Source organism: Oncorhynchus keta, chromosome 28, assembly GCF_023373465.1.
Source record: "Oncorhynchus keta strain PuntledgeMale-10-30-2019 chromosome 28, Oket_V2, whole genome shotgun sequence".
Taxonomy (NCBI): Eukaryota; Metazoa; Chordata; class Actinopteri; order Salmoniformes; family Salmonidae; genus Oncorhynchus; species Oncorhynchus keta.
In genome coordinates this window covers 73,922,029-73,942,803 of record NC_068448.1, presented here as the reverse complement: position 1 = coordinate 73,942,803, position 20,775 = coordinate 73,922,029, and the positions used below count along the sequence as shown (strand labels likewise).

At 41.9% G+C, this 20,775-nt stretch overlaps 3 protein-coding genes and 1 pseudogene across 27 annotated transcripts in view; 2 read left to right on the top strand and 2 right to left on the bottom strand.

Annotated features, from left to right (window-relative positions):
* Positions 1-1,859: 1,859 nt before the first annotated feature.
* fen1 (flap structure-specific endonuclease 1) lies at positions 1,860-7,606 on the bottom strand. Of its 2 annotated transcripts, none has more exons than XM_035755720.2 (12): positions 7,449-7,606; positions 7,136-7,230; positions 6,921-7,023; positions 6,650-6,752; positions 6,353-6,416; positions 6,130-6,239; positions 4,716-4,852; positions 4,453-4,519; positions 4,176-4,307; positions 3,819-3,970; positions 2,874-2,988; positions 1,860-2,116 (listed from the first exon to the last, which is right to left on the bottom strand). In XM_035755720.2, exons 1-12 carry the CDS (start codon positions 7,604-7,606, stop codon positions 2,039-2,041), a joined length of 1,314 nt encoding a protein of 437 aa, XP_035611613.2. In that variant the 3' UTR covers positions 1,860-2,038. The 2 variants fall into 2 exon arrangements, with proteins under 2 accessions (XP_035611613.2, XP_035611614.1); XM_035755721.1 differs by having other exon boundaries at positions 7,460-7,594.
* Positions 7,607-10,490: 2,884 nt separating this feature from the next.
* Positions 10,491-13,881, top strand: LOC118370664 (transmembrane 9 superfamily member 1-like; annotated as a pseudogene).
* Positions 13,882-16,412: 2,531 nt separating this feature from the next.
* nanog (nanog homeobox) lies at positions 16,413-19,499 on the bottom strand. The gene is made up of 4 exons (XM_035755730.2): positions 18,885-19,499; positions 17,956-18,320; positions 17,733-17,837; positions 16,413-17,462 (listed from the first exon to the last, which is right to left on the bottom strand). The coding sequence occupies exons 1-4, from the start codon at positions 19,219-19,221 to the stop codon at positions 17,283-17,285; spliced, it is 987 nt and encodes a 328-aa protein (XP_035611623.2). The 5' UTR covers positions 19,222-19,499; the 3' UTR covers positions 16,413-17,282.
* Positions 18,455-20,775, top strand: part of ipo4 (importin 4) — a 29,450-nt gene continuing 27,129 nt past the window's right edge. For 20 of the 24 annotated variants that reach the window (XM_052483897.1, XM_052483889.1, XM_052483891.1 and 17 more), the window contains exon 1: positions 18,455-18,566. In XM_052483897.1, the coding sequence (XP_052339857.1) occupies positions 18,495-18,566 (72 nt within the window). In that variant the 5' untranslated portion in view covers positions 18,455-18,494. The remainder of the gene's footprint in view (positions 18,567-20,775) is intronic. The other 4 variants (XM_052483892.1, XM_052483876.1, XM_052483878.1 and 1 more) reach the window with 2 other exon arrangements.

The window sequence follows — 20,775 nt, the reverse complement described above, 5'->3', positions numbered from 1 at the left end:
AAATAAGCAAAGAGAAATGACAGTCCATTACTTTCAGACATGAAGGTCAGTCAATGCGGAAAATGTCAAGAACTTTGAACGTTTCAGTGCAGTCTCAAATTATCAAGCGCTATGATGAAACTGGCTGTCATGACGACCGCCACAGGAAAGGAAGACCCAGAGTCACCTCTGCTACAGAGGTTAAGTTCCTTAGTTACCAGCCTCAGAAATCGCAGCCCAAATAAATGCTTCAGAGTTCAAGTAACAGACACATCTGAACTGTTCAGAGGGGACTGTGTGAATCAGGCCTTCATGGTCAAATTACTTCCAAAGAAACCACACCTAAAGGACATCAATAAGAAGACTTGCTTGTGCCAAGAAACACACGTAATGGATATGAGACTGGTGGAAATCTGTCCTTTGGTCTGGAGTAAAAATGTAAGATTTTTGGTTCCAAATGCCATGTCTTAGTGAGACGCAGAGTAGGTGAACAAAAGATCTCTCCATGTTCGGTTCCAACTGTGAAGCATGGAGGATGAGTTGTGATGGTGCTTTGCTGGTGACACTGACAATGATTTAGAATGCAAGGCGCACTTAACCAGCATGGCTACCACAGCATTCTGCAGCGATACGCCATCCCATCATGTTTTCCTACAGGACAATGACCCAACACACCTCCAGGCTGTGTCAGGGCTATTTGACCAAGAAGGAGGGTAATAGAGTGCTGAATTACAGAGTACTTTGTTAAAGCACCTTTAGCAGTGATTACAACTCCAGTCTTCTTGGGTTTGACACACCTGTATTTGGAGTTTCTCCCATTATTCTCTGCAGACCCTTTCAAGCTCTGTCAGGTTGGATGGGGAGCATCACTACACAGCTATTTTCAGGTCTCTCCATAGATGTTAGATCAGGTTCAAGTCCGGGCTCTGGCTGGGCCACTCAAGGACCTTCAGAGACTTGTCCAACAGCCACTCCTGCCTTGTCTTGGCTGTGTGCTTAGGGTGGTTCTGTTGGAAAGTGAACCTTTGCCCCAGTCTGAGGTCCTGACCAGGTTTGAGTGAAGGATTTCTTTTACTTTGTTCTGTTCATCTTTCCCTCTATCCAGACCAGTCTCCCTGCCCATGAAAGACATCCAATGGAGGCCAATGTGTTCATGGGGAACTTCAAGGCTGCAGACATGTTTGGGTAACCTTCCCCAGATCTGTGCCTCGACACAATCCTCTCAGGGCTCTACAGACAATTCCTTCAACCTCACAGCTTGGTGTTGGCTTTGACATGCACAGTCAACTGTGGGACCTTATATAGACAGGTGTGTGCCGTTTCCACATCATGTCCAATAAATTGAATTTACCAAAGGTGGACTCCAATCAAGTTGTAGTAACATCTCAAGGATGATCAATGGAAACAGGATGCACCTCAATTTCAAGTCTCATAGCAAACAGTCTGAATACTTATAAGTTGTTTATAAATATGCAAACATTTCTAAAAACCTGGTTTTCGCTTTGTCATTATGGGGTAGTGTGTGTAGATTGAGGGGGAGAAAGTATTTAATCCATTTTAGAATAAGGCTGTAATGTAACAAAATGTGGAAAAAGTCAAGGGGTCTGAATACTTTCTGAATGCACTGTGTGTGTATATAGAGAGAGAAAAAAAGGACAGTATTAATTTAACATGATGCTTTTAAAGTCTCCACAAGAACGGAAATGTGCTATAAAAACATTTCCCCTGACTCTATACTCTAGCACATTTTGTTTGTCATATTGATAATGCAACAAAGCTTCAGCAAGAGGCATCTCCCTCTCCCCTAGCTCTGACTTGAATGAGAATGCAAGTTACATTTCATTTGTTATAAAAAATAATAATTCAAATTCAAGCCGAAATCCATTATTTTTTAAAAATATTTTATTCAAAAGAATAAACATTCATAAAACTTGCCTAGTTCAACATGAAAAACAGACTTGATCAGACGCACTAGAATTGTAGTAAGTAATTGTAGCGAAGTGATTCATACACTCCTGCACTAACTTCCGCTATACTTGCTTCACTTCCTGTTTGTAGTCTATTTTCCCTTCTTAAATTTGCCTGGGGTTGCACCGGTCTTCTGTTTCTTCTTGTTGGATCCCTTTGTCTCAGGTTCCTAAACAAGGAGGAAGTAGAGGATTAACATGGATACAGTATGGTCCTCGGATGGGGCTACAGTGTCTCCTGACCCCTCCTGTCTCAGCCTCCAGTATTTATGCTGCAGTAGTTTGTGTCAGGGGGCTAGGGTCAGTTTGTTATATCTGGAGTAATTCTCCTGTCCTATTCGGTGTCCTGTGTGAATCTAATTCTCTCCTTCTTTCTTTCTCTCTCTCGGAAGACCTGAGCCCTAGGACCATGCCCCAGGACTACCTGACATGATGACTCCTTGCTGTCCCCAGTCCACCTGACTGTGCTGCTGCTCCAGTTTCAACTGTACTGCCTTGTTGTTATTCGACCATGCTGGTCATTTATGAACATTTGAACATCTTGGCCATGTTGTTATAATCTCCACCCGGCACAGCCAGAAGAGGACTGGCCACCCCACATAGCCTGGTTCCTCTCTAGGTTTCTTCCTAGGTTTTGGCCTTTCTAGGGAGTTTTTCCTAGCCACCGTGCTTCTACACCTGCATTGCTTGCTGTTTGGGGTTTTAGGCTGGGTTTCTGTACAGCACTTTGAGATATCAGCTGATGTACGAAGGGCTATATAAATAAAATTTGATTGATTGATCAAGAGACTTCATGTTGTTGTTTCTCTCTCAAGACAATCTGTAATAGAACAAACTGTCAACCATTTAGATTGTTCAGGTTTCTAGCTCCACTTCTCTCCCTCTGTGTGCCATGCTGTCAAGTATGTGATGTAGTGACCTAAGCACCTTGCGTTTTGATGACAGAGACCCGGTGATGGTGAAGAAGGTGTCCAGTCGTCCCTGTGTGCTGCCCTGTCGGCTCTTCAGAATCTTCTTACAACCGTTCTTGATGCGGTCCTCACTGAAAACACATCACACACACACACCTGAAAGGATGAGTCACAAACTTCATCACTCACATTGCATGCATAGATTCACATTGTGATATTGTTGTATTGAACATGTTGTGGATGTGTGGTGGTGTAGAGATGTTATATGATGTACTGTTTAATCTTTAGTTCATTCAGTACAAACGTAGTTCACCGTTTTATCTTTGGTTTTATATATAATGTGGGTGCTTTGGTGTGTTTGGACCACAGGAAGAGTAGCTTAAGGGGATCCATAATAAATACAAAATACCAACAACGGCATAACATGTGGATGTGGTGTGAAATTGGTGTGGCAGGTAGCCTAGCAGTTAAGAGCGTTGGGCCAATAACCGAAAGGTCACTGGTTCGAATCACTGAGCAAACTAGGTGAAAAATCTGTCGATGTGTCCTTGAGCAAGGCTCTTAACCCTAACTGCTCCTGTAAGTCCCTCTGGATAATAGTGTCTGCTAAAATGTAAATGTTAACATTTAAAACAGTGAAAAGGCAGCAGAGGTCTACAAGCACTGCACCACTTAGAATAATTGACTGATTTAGAACACAGAAGTGTGACTGAAGAATCTATTCCACTATTTACACCATTTGGGGTAAATCCCAACTTCCACTTTAGTTGAATTTCCCCTTAGTCATGCGATGACATCAAATGGGAGAATTTAGGACTCGCCCCTGCCATTCTAAACTCACATAAATCATTAGGTAAAGAGTATTAAAGTTCTGTTTGACACAATTGTTACTTTTATGCTATGTAAAAACATATATATTTTTAAGGGGCCAATAATGTTCATTGCTCAGACTATCAGTCACCTGAACTGTTTCTCTGCACACATGAACTGGATGAGGGCATCCTCGTTAGGCTCGCTCCACTTGAGGTCTACGGTGGAGCAGTCCACCACGTCAGGCTGCAGGAACAGTCCTCTGGCTTCCTTATACAGCCAGTCCTCTGGGGCAGGGTGCTTCTGCAAGGGGCCAAGGAGAAAGACACTCAGACTGACTTCTGGGACAGGGAGAACTGCTGCATCGTTGTTTTGAACTTAAACTAAAGACTGTTAGTAATGTGGGAGTGTCCTGAATGTCTGCGCTGAAGAGGAGCAATGGAGACAATGGAGAATGTAATACAGTGAACACTACTTAGCTACGGACAGTCAGTAGAGCAGTACTCACAGACGGGTCGATGTTCTCCAGAATCTCCTCGATGGAGCCGTGTTGTCTGATCAAGTCAATGGCTCTCTTGGGCCCGATTCCCTTGATAGTACCACAGTAGTCACAGCCCAGCAGTATGCACAGGTCTATGAACTGAGACAGAGGCGAGAGAGGGGAAGAGTGAGTGGCGGAGGTAGAGGACTACACAGTTACAAACAAAAAGGTCATGGTCTGATGTCACAACATGACATTATACTGACAGTTCTTGACCACAGAAGACGGATATGTCTGGAGATACCTGCTCATGGGTCAGATTAATGTCCTGCAGAAGGCGACTGAACAGGAACTCCTGGATAGGAAGCTTTCTAGGATAGAGGAACATAAATGTTATAAAACTTTAAAAAAATATATGAATATCTAACACACAAATACAATAACATGCACTGCTTTTTCTACTGTTAAAATAGGACCACAAACTGTATGGCTGTGATGCTGCAAATACTGTATAATGGGATGAAAAGATAGGTAATGATTAAGGTAGTATAGGAAGTGCAGTAGTACTTGGCTTCGCTGGCAGTGAGGTGCCTTAGTAGGACCCCTGTTCCAAAAGTCAGACCGTCCATATCCTCTGTTGCAGTGGCAAACACCTTCCCAGCCTTAACCAGAGCAGCGCAGCTCGCCTCAGCCTCACACGGAGCCTAGATGGTGAGATGGGAGATTGTATCTTCACTATCAAAACAGAACAAATGAACTAGCCAAAACAGAAATACTATCAGATCCCCCAAATGGGCACATTTATGCCGACATATGTACGCAAGCCAGGTAGCCTGTAGGCCTACTTCTAAGCATAATCAGGTACATGTCCTTACTCAACATTGACAGGAACGCTCCAAACAAAAGACAATGACTAAGTTGAATTGACAAAACTCTTAAAGGGAATGACATAAATCTTTCATTGTTTCTCACAAGTGTTGCATAGGTTGTCCATTGTGCAAACAATGTGTCCACTCTGACAACGAGAATGGTAAAAGGAGTAATAATATATTGAATGCATTAAACAGAAATGACCGTAATCAAACAAACATTGTAGATTAAAGATTATAGGAAGTAACAGTAAATGTAACTGGTGATAACCATATCTACACATACATACTACCTCAATCAGCCTGACGAACATCACTGCCAGCGAAGTCTGTATGTAGCCTCGCTACTTTCATAGCCTCGCTACTGTATATAGCCTGTCTTTTTACTGTTTTATTTCTTTACCTACCCATTGTTCACCTAATACTTTTTTTGCACTATTGGTTAGAGCCTGTAAGTAAGCATTTCACTGTTGTATTCGGCGCACGTGAAACTTTGATTTGATATATGTAATGGGGAATAGACAAACTAGCAATCAAACACTAACAAGCAAATGCAAACAATTCACACAATGCAGTTATGAAACAATGAATGTGCACAAATTGGCGGGAGAGAGCACATTCTGGAGACAGAAGTACATTGTGCATCTGGATGCCGCATGGTCAATCTGACATCTGCACCTTTTCGGTGATACGGCCTCTGCAAAAGTCAGAGCATTGCTGTTGTGAAGGAAGTTGTCATGGAAGTGAGTTTGTGTTTAATCAGGATGTACCGCCCTCACCTACCGTCAACCAATCATGTCAATGCGGAGCTATACAGAGCCCTCCGCATTGTTGCAACATTTGGGAGGCGCATGGCATTGCAGCACAGAGTTTGATTTGGCCTCTGCATGTCTGTGGAGGCTCCACAGTTGCGTCACACCCTCCACCACATTTTCAGATCAAGCATAAATAGGCTTTTAGTCTATGATTCCGCAATGGATTAGTTCACCGAGACGGCATATGCGCGACGGAAAAATATCTTTATGGACATAGGTATACCTAACTACATTCACATAACATTCAACTGTTTATGATTGGCTAAGGAAAGGAACTAAACAGAGATTTAGACAAACCTCGATGTATGGCACCCCCATCAGGGTGAGCAGCTTCTTGCATTCGTCGTTGTGTTGCCGGGTGACTTTCACCAGACGTTTACTGAACTTATCAATGTTCGCCTGCTCCCCTAGTGGCGAATATGAAAATAGGTTGTCACTACACAATTCCATGGTGTAATTTCTGTTTGCATGCAAACATGAAGTAAATCAATGTCAGTTTGCAGTGGGTGACTTGCTCTACCTGCTTCCTGTGCCTGGGCCAGCAGTTTCTCAGCCTCAGCCCTCCTCTCTCCTCTCTTCTCCAGCTAGAACCAGAGAGAGAGCGAGCAAGCGAGTTAGATTGTTCAATATTTGAGTAAACGCATGTAGACTAACCTTTCATCATACTCTCATTGATGCAGAGTAAGTTAAAATTAAGTTTATTCTACATTGTAAAGGGACTGTTAGAAAAATGTGTTTTTATCTCAAAGTTAACAGTGGAGGCTTGTCCAGTCCACACTGACTCATTAGAGGCTAATGTGACCTCAGGCTGTCTCACCTCTCCTGACTTCAGCTGTGGGGGCTTGCCATCAAACACATAGACAGGCTTGATGCCGTGCTCCAGCATGCGGATAGTTCGGTAGAACATGCCCATGAGATGGCTGAGGATGCAAGAAAATTCACGTGACAAAACCGACTTGAAACTTGAAAATATCACATATAGAACGGGTTAGAATAATATATAAAGTATATTAATTCACTATTATTAACATCTCACACATGCACGAGTAGCTCTACAGGCATGCGGGAACATGTAGCTGGTTAGCTACCTTGTGGTCTCTCCATCCTCGTTTTGTAGCACATTACCATCCTGTCTAACAGCGACAAGGAACTGATACATACACATGGAGGCGTCTATTGCGATCTTCCGCCCTAAAGTAGTCCAGAGAACAAGACAATATTGCAACGTCGTGATTACACCCCTGCATGACCAGAAAGCTTGGACGGCAACAACAAAAAAATAACAGTCATGTTAGGTGGTTACCAAAGTAGTTCTTGATGTCTTGTTCTTTTATAGCAGATGGTGCCTGGTCTGCAATCAACTTTGCAAGCCCGTGAATTCCCATGGTGGAATGTGCTCTGCAAAACAATGAATGCGATAGTTAGCTGACTGAGAGCAAACGTTAGCAACTAGCTAGCTATGCATTGTGTACATGAAAGACTGCTTTAGTGTCCTCCTCGCGCACAATTATGATATTTGACTTGATGCTATTTTAATGTAGATATGTTATGCAATATTAGACGTTAATCAACTACCGACGTATGATGACTAACATGCGAAAAAAACCGTTGTTTACCTGCGACTCACCGAATGTTCTAGTCGTGATACTTTCCCGGAGTCCACTGCTTCGGGCGCGAAGACAAATGCCTCAATTTCGCGCGAAATCGAAATCCAGGCATTACAAGTCGAGTGTTCGAATCCTTTCGGGTACAGCGCCATTAAACAAGCCTCCATCGATTGACCGATAACGGATTAAGATGCCTGTATCTCTGACAGAAAGTTAATAATCATATTTGATTGGTTAGCGAGATTAAGGGCAATCCTTGGGAGAGAAATATCAGTTATTTAATAAACACCGGTGAAGAGAAAAGCTTTTTTTGTTTGTTTTGTAAGGACTGCAACGCAGATCTTGCATTCGTTCAAAAAACACATTAATTGCAAAGAGGACTATAATTATTGGAAAAATCAGTGGGGCATTGTAATTTTTTGGGCCCACGGGACTAATCATTCAGCTGGGATTGCAATTTTAGCACACAATTCCAAAGATATTTTTTTGTTTACTCAAATGGATTCCAATGGACATTGGCTAGTAGCGGTCATCAACCACATGGACAGATTATTTGTGTTGTGTAATGTATATAGATACTGTTCTAGTCCTCCAAATAACGTACTTCTAGAGGAAATTGAAGAAACTCTTAAAAGTCTTTTGAGAAAATATCCGTCCAGTCAGATTATAGCTGGTTGAGATTTTAATATGGTTTATTCTAATGAGACTGATAGATTGCCTCATAGGCCTAACATTGGTGTGAACAAGTTCGTGAATTTCTGTCAAAACCCGGACTTAATTGACATATGGAGATTTACAAACCCTGGAGAGAGACGATACACATGAAGTAATAGAGATTGTTTTCTACAATCAAGAATGTATTTGTGGGTGATAACCTCTAGTCTTGAGCCCAACACTGTAGAGGTAAAACAAAATATTGCCTGCAGTCCTGACGGATCATAGAGTCATGACTGTAAGAATGTGCAGCAATGATGGTAAGAAATACTCTGGTGGTTATTGGAAATTAAATAACTGTGGTCCTTCTGTAGCTCAGTTGGTAGAGCATGGCGCTTGTAACGCCAGGGTAGTGGGTCCACCCATACGTAGAATGTATGCACACATGACTGTAAGTCGCTTTGGATAAAAGCGTCTGCTAAATGGCATATATTATTATTATATTATAACTCATTGTTATTGCATGATGATTTAAAAATGGGATTAAGAATCTAATTTCTGTTTACTGGATTTTAGCTACATCTAATGCAGAATTTGGTCAATATTGGGAACTGCTGAAATGTAAAATCCGCTCAGCCTGTATTACTTATGGAAAACGGCTTGAAGGAGGAGATGTGAGGTAGCTGAACTCTCTAAGACAAATGCGGATATCACAGAGATTGAGCATCTTGATTTTATTGAGAAAGCTAAATTGGATGATTTACAGAATCAACTAGATACATTGTATGAGGAAAATGCTAGATGAGCGTTCATAAGATCCAGAAAACAATGGCTTGAAAAAGGTGAAAAGAACAGTCGATACTTTTTTAATTTGGAAAAGAGGAGAGGGGAACTCAACACACTTCGGAAATGTAAGATTAATGGGGTTACCACTGAGGATAGAGAGTTGTTATCAGACTTTACCACTAAATTGTATGAGAATCTTTACTCCTTAGATAACAATTTGAGTGACTCTAAGCATCTCCTTGATTCTATAGAGAAGGTTAATTCGGTTAGTGACGAATTCAATCGGTCTTGTTGTCAAGATTTATCCATTATGGACATCCAGTACGGGATTGCTCAGTTAAAAATAAAAATAAATCTCCAGGTTGTGATGGATTAACCTCTGAACCTTCTCTGAAGAAAGAGCACCATTTTTACTTGAAACCTTGGAGGCTTTAAAGAAGGGAGAACTACCTGCCTCTTTGAAGCAAGCGGTTATTACTATTATACAGGTTTTATATGGAACAATGGGTCGTTATTACATAGAAAAAAAAATGTTATTTTACCATAAATGGTTCTCGAAAAACATTATCCTTGTCCAGACAATTAGTTAATATTAGTGGGAACCTATTTACGTGGAAATAATTTATGGAAAGATACAACTTTGAGGTTTTAAGCGAGGAATATGACACTGTTATTACAGCTATACCTAGTGGGATAAAAACTTTTCTTCAGAATAATGTAGATTTTGGAATATCTCCGATTGTAGGTGATATCCAGGTAAATGGCATTGGTCTACTAGATACGAAATTCAACAATTTATTATGTTTATTAAGGGATATTTTCTACAGGAAGTCTATTCCCTCTGCGATATTTTGTTGGCCTTCATCGTTTGATGTAAACTGGAGCCGTGCTTGGCTCACTCCACACACATTTATGGTGACCAATAAAGTAAAGGAGATTCTATCCGAGTAATAGCTTGATTTCTAAATATATACCTGATGTTACCAGTGAATGCAGTTTTTGTTAACTAGAAACGGAATCTAGTGAACACTTATTCTGTCACTGTTTATATAGTGAAGTGTTCTGGACTGATGTAAAACTATATCTTGGCCTCATATTGCATACAACCATTGAAATGTCTAAGTTTGACATATTATTCTACTACACTGATTCCACAATTGAACGTGAGTATGTCATAAATCTCTTTATTTTAAGGGGAACATCTTTCTTACACAAATCAAAATTTATGAAGAAAAATATCCTTTACTCAGTTTTTTTAGATCTGATGTGGAATGCTATTTAGAGTCATTAAAACGTATACAAAACAAAATGTAAAAAAAATTATTCGCTACATGTCTGTATTTGAATTGATATGTGGATTCGTTTTTTTTCTAATTTCTTTGTGGAATCACTCTGGCTGTTATGTTTTGTATGTTACTGTTAATAAATAAATACACTTTTTTTTAAAGGATAAAATTAAAAATAATTTAAAAAATAAACACAGGACGGTTCTTATTATAGCTCAGTACACATTACAACAGTGAATATGCACACTCAAAATATTATATATTATTTAAATGGTCAAATATGAGGGGTTAATGAATAATCCTTTGATGATAGATTAACGAGGTGGCAATGACACATTTTGAAACTGTATTGGAGGTGTGTTTTTTGCTTCTTCACCCCGCCCACTGAAAAAGTCAGCCGTCGTTATTTGTATTTTTTAAGGTGAGGTGTCGGTCTCCTTCGATTCATGTGTCTTTAAAAGTATGAGACATATCTGGATTCCTATATAATGGAAGTAGCACAATCGAACCTACATTATTATTTTTTTTTATCAATATTTAGATTAAACCCCGCAGGACATTGGTGAGGAGGAGAGAGGATTCGAGTAAGTATTATTGGGCCTGGAATCTGAGGAATCCAGAGGACAGACAGGTTTGGTAGAGTAAAAATAAGTACGTTCTAGAGCTAGTTGATGCACGGCACGATAGCTAGTTCCTCGATGTACAGCTGAAGTGGAAAGTTCACATACATCTTAGCCAAATACATGTAAACTCAGTTTTTCACAATTCCTGATATTTATTCAAAGTAAAAATTCCCTGTCTTGAGTTAGTTAGGATCACCACTTTATTTTAAGAATGTGAAATGTCAGAACAATAGTAGAGAGAATTATTCATTTAAACTTTTATTTCTTTCATCACATTCCCAGTGGGTCAGAAGTTTACATTACACGCAATTAGTATTTGGTAGCATTGCCTTTAAATTGTTTAACTTGGGTCAAACTGTCAGGTAGCCTTCCATAAACTTCCCACAAATTGGGTATATTTACTTATGGTGAAATGCTAATGTTTTGCAATAGTGTGCTGTAATCCCTGAATATGCTTCTAGTATTTTTCACCCTTGACCTGTTCAACTCTTGCGGTACTGTATTCTTAATAAATTGAAACTCTATTCATTTGCAACAGGGCTCGTAATGGCTGAAATGGAGCATCATACACAGCAAGAAGTCTGCAGGATGATAGGCTATTGCACATTGGTCCTGTGTCTCATACCACAGGTGACATGGGTTATAAGCAAGGGGATCCCGAAACCCTATCCGTCAACAAAGTTGGTCCTTACCACAACCCGGAACCCCAGGGAACGTATCATTACTACGTGTTGTCTGTTTGCAGGCCAAGAGGTCCGTGAATACATATGAATATGCAAATACATGACTAATGATTTTATGCTTGTACGGCTCTTCAGTTAACTGAAATGTATGTTATCAGTACTGTATATAATATCTCCATTAGGACTTAGCATATCATGTCTGAGAAACTTTTTTTCCTCGGGTGCTCCATATGTCCCTTAGTGTGGGAGAAGTGCTTGATGGAGATCGGATGACAGAGTCCCTGTATAAAATCAACTTCTGGGAGAATACAGAGAAAAACAAGTCACTGCCAGCTAAGTCTAACAGAGAAAGATGTATTTGCATTTGGACGAAATACACACAACTTCACAGTACATTGCATAATTGAAAGGTGTACCTGAGTCTAATTGGTGACATCTTTCCTTTTATGTCTCCTTTCTTGTAGGTGGACCAGCTCCGAGAGGCCATAGAGGAGCCGTGTTACTTTGAGTTTGTCCTGGATGACATTCCCATCTGGGGCTTTGTGGGGTACATGGAGGAGAGTGGCTTCCTGCCTCAAAGTCATAAGGAGGGTCAGTTGGTCGTTCTTCAGTTCTATCTCCCTTTACATGTGCTCTCACTGTGTGTGTGTGTGTGTCTGTCTGTGTCTTTTATGTGTACACAGGTGGGGCTGTGGACACACCTGGACTTCAACATCATGTACAACGGCGACTCTGTGATCTTTGCCAACGTCTCAGTGAAGGACTCCAAGCCAGTGCCCCTGGAGGAGGATAGGGTGGCGTTGGCGCCAGACACTGGGTGGTGGGGGCAGGCTGGCACTGTCCTTAACCTACAGCGTGCACTGGTTTGATAGCCCTCTGACCCATGCCCAGCTGGCAGAGAGGCTGAGGGACTACTCGTTCTTCCCCAAGACTCTGGAAATCTACCTGGTACTAGTGGTGCTACTACTGGGCTTTGTCATCATCCTCATCCGGGTCCTCAAGAACGACTTCGCCAGGTGACCAATTAGGGGACGGACTGGGGATGATTTGACATTGTAATGGTGCTCTGTTTCACCAGAGAGGTCATATTGGTGTTGGAATGCATCAGTTTGGGAATATAAGAGTAGGTCTATTTGTGGCTATAAATCCTGTTTAAATGGGATTATGTATAGAAGTGGGATCGAAAGTGCGTGGGAATTACTTTTCCATTGTTCAAGCTCTTTCTTACGTTACTGTAGGTACAATGTTGAGGAGGGGAGCTGTGATGATCTGGACCAAGGGGATAGTGGCTGGTAGATCATCCAAACGGACGTTTTCCGGGTCCCTCATTATAAAAGCCTGCTGTGTGCCGTGTTGGGAATGGGAGCTCAGTTTCTAACCCTGGTCACAGGTAACCATCAACACACTGGTTTAACACTCAGAACACATTCATCAAATCTTACAATTACTGTCTCAGAATACAGAATCTTTATCCAGAAAAATCTAAGAGCAGATCAGGGTTGAATTTGACCATTTGTTTATAGTTGTGTGATGTTTGACACCTAGCATTCATCAAATACTTTGCATTCCTTTCCCCTTGTGTTACTTCCCATTGCACAGGGACTGAATGTCTGTGTGACATAAGAACTGGAAATCTGATAAGCACAGAACACGCAGAACATGGGTGTGGATGTACATGGACATGCCAGTGACAAAGTAGTCAGTAGAAATTGAGAGCTATTATCACGACAGGATCTCGATAGGCTCCTGAAGCTCTCCCGTTTGACCCCTGTGTGTCTTGTTTGAGTTTTTATTTTATTTTTACAGGGACAGTGCACATTAATCAACGTTTCAGTAAAAGTGCCGGTTTTAGCCAGCCGGCTAATTTTCAACCTCAGTCCCTGGCCAGGTTATTAAAAACAATTACAATATAGACAATCATTGAGCAGTGAGCACACGCAGAGCAACATAGGACAAGCAAGACATAGCATACAGACAGAGCAACATAGGACAAGCAAGACATAGCATACAGACAGAGCAACATAGGACAAGCAAGACATAGCATACAGACAGAGCAACATAGGACAAGCAAGACATAGCATACAGACAGAGCAACATAGGACAAGCAAGACATAGCATACAGACAGAGCAACATAGGACAAGCAAGACATAGCATACAGACAGAGCAACATAGGACAAAAAGGAGAATGACAACATTCATAAAAGCAACAAAGTGTTTCCACACCTCACAAGCTAGACAACATGGAAAGCGGCAATACACAGCTAGGGATTATGTTCACAAATCTGATTGACCTTTAGCCATGTCTTCAAGCATTTTGTGAAAGTGTGATATATGTGGTGCAGTTATGTATGTCTGATGGCAGTGTATTCCAGACATGGGAAGCCCTCACAGAGTAAGCAGATTTACTAAAGGTGCTTTTCCTTAAGGAAACTATACAGTCACCTCTCATGGCAGACCTTGTGGATCTGCTGCCATATGTTTGGGTTTTCCATTGTTGCTGTAGGGATCATCATGGCGCTGCAGGGAATGTTTAACGTGCATTGTCATGGTGCTATCAACTCGGCGGCTATCATGCTGTACGCGTTGCCGAGTTGTGTGCCAGGATACTGCTCCTGTAGCTTCTACACAGAGATACATGGCCAGAGCCTGGCCTGGATTATCCTCCTCTACACACAGATACATGGCCAGAGCCTGGTCTGGAATATCCTCCTCTACACACAGATACATGGCCAGAGCCTGGTCTGGATTATCCTCCTCTACACACAGATACATGGCCAGTGCCTGGCCTGGAATATCCTCCTCTACACACAGATACATGGCCAGAGCCTGGTCTGGAATATCCTCCTCTACACACAGATACATGGCCAGTGCCTGGCCTGGAATATCCTCCTCTACACACAGATACATGGCCAGAGCCTGGTCTGGAATATCCTCCTCTACACACAGATACATGGCCAGAGCCTGGTCTGGAATATCCTCCTCTACACACAGATACATGGCCAGAGCCTGGTCTGGAATATCCTCCTCTACACACAGATACATGGCCAGAGCCTGGTCTGGAATATCCTCCTCTACACACAGATACATGGCCAGAGCCTGGTCTGGATTATCCTCCTCTACACACAGATACATGGCCAGAGCCTGGTCTGGAATATCCTCCTCTACACACAGATACATGGCCAGAGCCTGGTCTGGAATATCCTCCTATACACACAGATACATGACCAGGGCCTGGAATTTCCTGGACTCTTCTCAGGTGACGGGACCGATTTGATTTTATGAATCATGCCATACATTTCGTAAATGTTCCATATATTGTACATTTCATGTATTTTTGTCAATTCTTGTAGAGTTTCAATTACAATAAAAAATGTACACAGTATGTGTGTATTTTCAGCAGGATGTGTGTAGTGTCTTGAACTGTTCAGTTTCAATTAACCTAAAGCCTCGCTCTGCTCTCCATCTCTGCTTGCACCTGACTGCCCTCTTTCCCCTCCCTCCCTCCTCTTCTCTCCCTTCTTCCCTCTCTCTACCCATCTCTCCTTGCTACCACCCTCTTTTCATCCTTCCTTCATTCACTCCCTCCCTTCCTGCCACCTAACCTTCCATCCCTCCTCCAACTCCCTTGTTATGTATAAAACTAATCGATCACATGGCCTTTTAGTAGCTCAGTAATTTGTCACAGAACGCTGAACAACACCCAGACACTACATCTATTGTGTATAGCCTTGTTTCTAATCATTTCTCTCCCTCCCCCTTTCTCTATGTCAGGGCAATCTATTTCTGATTGGGATTTTAGTAGCTAGCTCAAAGTAATTTGTCACAGAACGCTGAACAACACCCAGACAAAGAGTGTATATTCTGTATCTCTGACGTATTGCCCTAACCTCCCTCAGTGCCATCTCAGTGGAGCTGTACTACGTGGGGCTGCGAGCATTACACCCTGTGTAGCATCATCCTCGTGGTATACGCCTGCATCTCGGTGGTGCTGTACTATGTGGGGCTGCGAGCATTACACCCTGTGTAGCATCATCCTCCTGTTATATGCCTGCATCTCGGCGGTGCTCACCGACTTCATTCGCTACTTCAAATCAAACTTTATTTGTCACATGCGCCAAATACAACAAGTAGACCTTACCGTGAAATGTTTACTTACAAACCCTTAACAAAAATTTCAAATTTTTTACCAAACACAATCAAATAATGGGCGTACCATTTCACAGTCATTGTGCGGGGGTACAGGTTAGTCGAAGTTATTTGTACATGTAGGTAGCCTAGTGGTTAGAGCAGGCCATGAACCGAAATGTTGCTGGATCGAATCCTCGAGTGGACAAGGTAAAAATCTGTCATTCTGAACAAGGCAGTTACCCCACTGTTTCCCGGTAGGCTGTCATTGTCAACAAGAAGTTGTTCTTAACTGACTTGCCTAGTTAAATAAAAAAGGCAGGGGTGAAGTGACTGCATCCTCAAGATGGACAAAGGGTATGGACACACACCGGCCCAGTTTGAATGTTTCAGGTTGGGTTTCCCTGCTCTGACGATGCCTGCAAGTGGGGAAAGATGCATTTGGAAATGACTAACAGGGCTGTGTACAGACCTCCTGTGGGGGAAAAATAAATATAGATGTCAGACAGACTGCCACAAAGGCTGAAAGGGGATGCAAGGAATTATGTTAATGGCTCTAGAAGGGGATGAAAGTGTATGACGTGAATGTGTCGGTGTGACACAGGCTTGCGGTTTGGCAGAAGGATCAGTTCTAGCATGATGTAATGTCAGTGATGGACCAATAGTGTGTACCATAGTTGCCATCGACTGAGTTGGTTCCAATGTAAATACAATCTTTTCAATAAAGACATCTATTACAATGAGATAGATATAGCGAGTAATACGAGATATATACACACACAAAGAAATCAAGTATTGAGTCAGTGTTTGCTCTGATAAGACATGCTTTATTTGTACAACCAGTCATTGTCTCCCCTTTGCAAGAGTGACAGATCAGGCAACAAGATGACATTACCAACAATCCTGGTCGAAGCGTTCCGTGTAGAGCTTTTAACAGTAGGTGGGTTCTCCAAAAAACTGCCCCGTGTAAAGACAAAGAAAAGTAAATCCCACCAACATGGCCACATCATTTCATTACAGGTGGACGGTAAACCAAAAGGGTTTATGATCCAAATAGAAGAAGAAAAAAGCATAAGGCATAACTAAAAGTATGGGGAAAAGGTTGAGGAGAAAAAGAGGTAAAAATTCAAAAAAGTTAAAAAGACAAAGGTCCCATGTTCAGATGTGTAGCATCTGTAGTTAAGTGATGGCTTAAAAAAAAAAAAAAAAAAGCCTGCCACTTCCAACATAGACAGTGAAAAACTTTGTCAGAGTTGCGTGTAAAAAAGCACAAGGAGCAATGAACTCTTCAACGATATTAAATCATCTGGAAGGATATTTAAAAAAATAAAAAATAAAAAAAATAAGGCAACATTGAGATAAAACATATGAATAAGGGCTAAAAGTCCAAACAGACCTGCAAATGACTAAGATGGATTGATATAATTAGCCAACGCCGCATTTTTTGAGAATAACCTGTGTCTGAATCTCAACCTTAATTGTAAGAATCCTTCCAAACAACCACACATTTAGAAAAAATAACAGTCGATTTACCACTGAGACATTCCCCTGTGTATTACTGGCTAGCATTGTGAAACAGGGTTGTATGGAGCTGTTGGAATGAGTAGGGCTCCTGTCGTCACCTGTTGCTGGAGTCGTGTTTTACACTGTCCATGTTGTAGCCCCTTGCTGTGCTGTAGAAGCCATTAGTGGGGCATGGCTGGTGGCAGGGGCCAGTTGCCCAGGGGCCTCGCAGGGGATGGCTGAGGGTATCCACCGGTGTAGTAAGGCAGGTTCTGCTGGGGGCTCTTCATGAACATGGCCTCTTGGAACTGTTGAGTGTTGGAGTGATGATCCAGAATCTGTGTTTGGGCTTCTCCCTGAAACTAGAAAGAGATGGTGGTTAATATCACCATACGACCAGCATGAAGCTCGAGCACTGATGTGTGTAGAGAGGTTTCATCCTGCCTTTAAAGACACTATGTCCAAGCCTATTGCCCCTGTTACCAACCAACAGGAGGCACAAGCTAGACAACTGCTGGAGCAATAACTGTAGTTTAAGATAAATGTAGTATTGTAGAACATAACCAAACATATCAAATAGGAAAAGAACATGTCTGTTGTGCAGTTTTACACAGCATTAGAATTGTGCTCACCTGAGGGTGTGGTGGCATGTTAGGGTAGCTAGGGTTTGGATACCCCCCATTGTCTTTCTGGTGCCTTTTCAGTTTCATCCTGCGATTCTGTAACCAAGTTTTTACCTACATGACATGCATATAATTAGTCAACATCTGAAGTAAATACCAGCTAAATGTATGATTTGACACAATGGTGAAGAGTGGGTTACGCTCATAACAGTAGGCTAATCAATCAACTCACCTGTTTGTAAGTTAGCCCCGTCAGTCCAGCCAGGGCCTTCATCTCAGCAGGGGATAGGTACCTCTGCATGTTAAACCGACGGGTCAGGGCATCCATCTGGCCTGTTGAAAAAGCAGTCCGAGCTTTTTGTTTGGGGGTGTCCTTGTCGGCTTTCTTCGGGAGAGGCAAGGGCAAAGACGGTGGGGCGTTGTCCTCACTCCCCAGAATTTGTACGCTTGTGTTCTCTGGATAGGAGCTGGAGACAAGCTCACTACCATTTGGCCTTCCACTTTCCATCTCCTCTTCCAACTCCCAGGTGGCAGGGTTGGTTTTCACCCAGGTGGCAGGGTCGGTTTGAGGATAGATTTTCTCCGAAGTCCAAGAATCTGCGCGAGAAAATAGGATAAAGTTATTTACACTTGTCGGTACATAAAGTCTGCATTTTGGCTTGGTTGAATTTGAACAGTTCCACAGGATGGCGCCATTGTACATGCAGTCTGACTAAAGGTTAAGAGTGGACACTTTTGGCGGTTCACAAGCACAAACACGTAGTTCGCAAGATGGCGTCAGATACTCACACATGGACTTTGTTTGAGAGGGAGATCGCAACTTTCGACCGAGACCCAGCAAATGCAAGTACAATAACTACCACTATGTCGACCTAACAGTCTGCTTCATAGACAATTCAAAATCACATTTATATAGCCCTTCGTACATCAGCTGATATATCAAAGTGCTGTACAGAAACCCAGCCTAAAACCCCAAACAACAAGCAATGCAGCTGTAGAAGCACGAACTACCTAGAGTACTGTAGGCCGTATATACACGGTAAGAGACCTGCTCTTAACCATATTGCACAAAACAACTAAATGTAATGTAAACTAGCTTGGCTAGCTAACGTTATTTACCCGGTGAGCTGTGCAACACTGAATCTCTTTGAGTGTAGTTACCTGGCTGCTCGATCTCCTTCGGCGGTTGAGCAAACGGAGTCCGGTTGTGGGGAATGAAAAGGCATCCACTCGGAGTATGGCTCTGAGGGCCGCCGAGATACATAACAGGACCTGGGTGGTGGGAATTGCCATTACCAATGTTGTGTTCGGGATTCCTGTGTGGGATTTGATGCGGCGTTCGCTGGTGGTAGCCGCCGCTGACCCAAGAGTTGGGAACGGCCTCTGCCCAGCCTGAGATGTTGGGATGATTTTGCTCAGGCCCTGTTTGGTACATGAGACCATAGGAAAAAGCATGGTAGGATGGATTGTAGCTCACTGGGGACTTCCAATCTGCCATCGCTTCCACAGTTCCTCTTCTTTGCAAGCAAGAAATATCCAAACTTTTCAATGGCGCCCCAAAAGACCCCCTAAAGTAAGGATGCTGTAGCCAACCGTCCGGAAGTTTGAACGCTTCTTGGTGTAGCTAGCTAGTATAAACTAACTACCGACTGCTGAAAAAAAAAAACGAAGTTGTAGTAGTAATATCGCTTTGAAGAATATTTATACTGTCCATCGAATCTGGGGGTGTTGTTTATAGGGCAAGGTGTGGGTCAGGTCTCAGCCAATCATCAAGTCTTCCATTCAGGTATCGGTATTGAGGCCGCGCCCCTTGAAAGGTCTGTTCAGGAGAAATTACATTTTTGTAATTTAATCACTGCCCTGAACTTTTAATGTATTTCTTGAACTAGTAATTCTAAGAAGCAAAATAAGCAGCAAAAAACAACATTTTTTTCTCAGAAAAACTATTTGATGGTTGATTTATTTTGGTGCAATTTATTAGTCATTATCCAACATATATATCATATAACCATTAAATCCTCACTATTTTATATTTTAAAACATATGAGTTTAAAAGTTTCATTAATTGGAAGTAACACAATGAGTGGACACTTAATGGTCACAGTATTTTGTAATATTTTGCACCTGTTTGTGTATGCCATGTTTTATCCTCTCTCAACCTTTGATTAATGTGTTGAAGTTTAATGAGTACAGTTTTCTGCTTAGTCTGCTTCTCTTATATTTTAATTTGTTAGCTCTATAATTGACATTTCAATCATAGAGTCATATCAATTCTATGTGTAAAGCCTAATTTATAACCAATGTCAAACATGTTTACATTTCCGGTTTGGATCATAATGTTCATTCTCTCACATCCCTGCCATAAAGTGTCTCTTCAGAGCTGTACTGATCTCTACCTGGGCAGATGGGGGATGGGGGTGATAGGGGGTAGAGTGGGGTGTGTGTTTTGGGGGATGGGGGTGGTGGGAGGCTTGTTGGGGGGGGGAGGGCAGGCAAGTGAATAGAAGATGTATCCTAAATGCTTTTTTATTCTAAATGCATTTAATATATAAATCATAGGGCTATTTTTTATTTTACTTTCATTTAGCATCCTTTGTAGATGCCCAAAACAACACAGACAAATGTAACTGCATGTTATGGCAAATGTGACTGAAGCCTATCTATTCTCAGCAGTTTGTGGGTAGAACTTTTTGATTTTGATTGTTAAAAGGTTAAAATCGGATTGTGTGAACGTTTGGTTTTGCTGCACCAATGAAGGGAGAAATACTTATTATAAACCGGGTTGTTGGAATGCTGATTGGCTGAAAGCTGTCGTATATCACACCTTATACCACAGGTACTTGTTTACTGTTTCTAATTACTTTTGTAACCAGTTTATAATAGCAATAAGGCAACTCGGGGGTTTATGGCAATATTGTGTACTGTGTACCAAATTATGTCACGAATGAGTGTGGCTAAAACACAGTTATTTTCCTACATGGTCTGTCTCACTTTATAAACTTGACAGTTCACTGATGTTTTAGCTGCCTGGCTAGTTTACTTTATTTCAGTC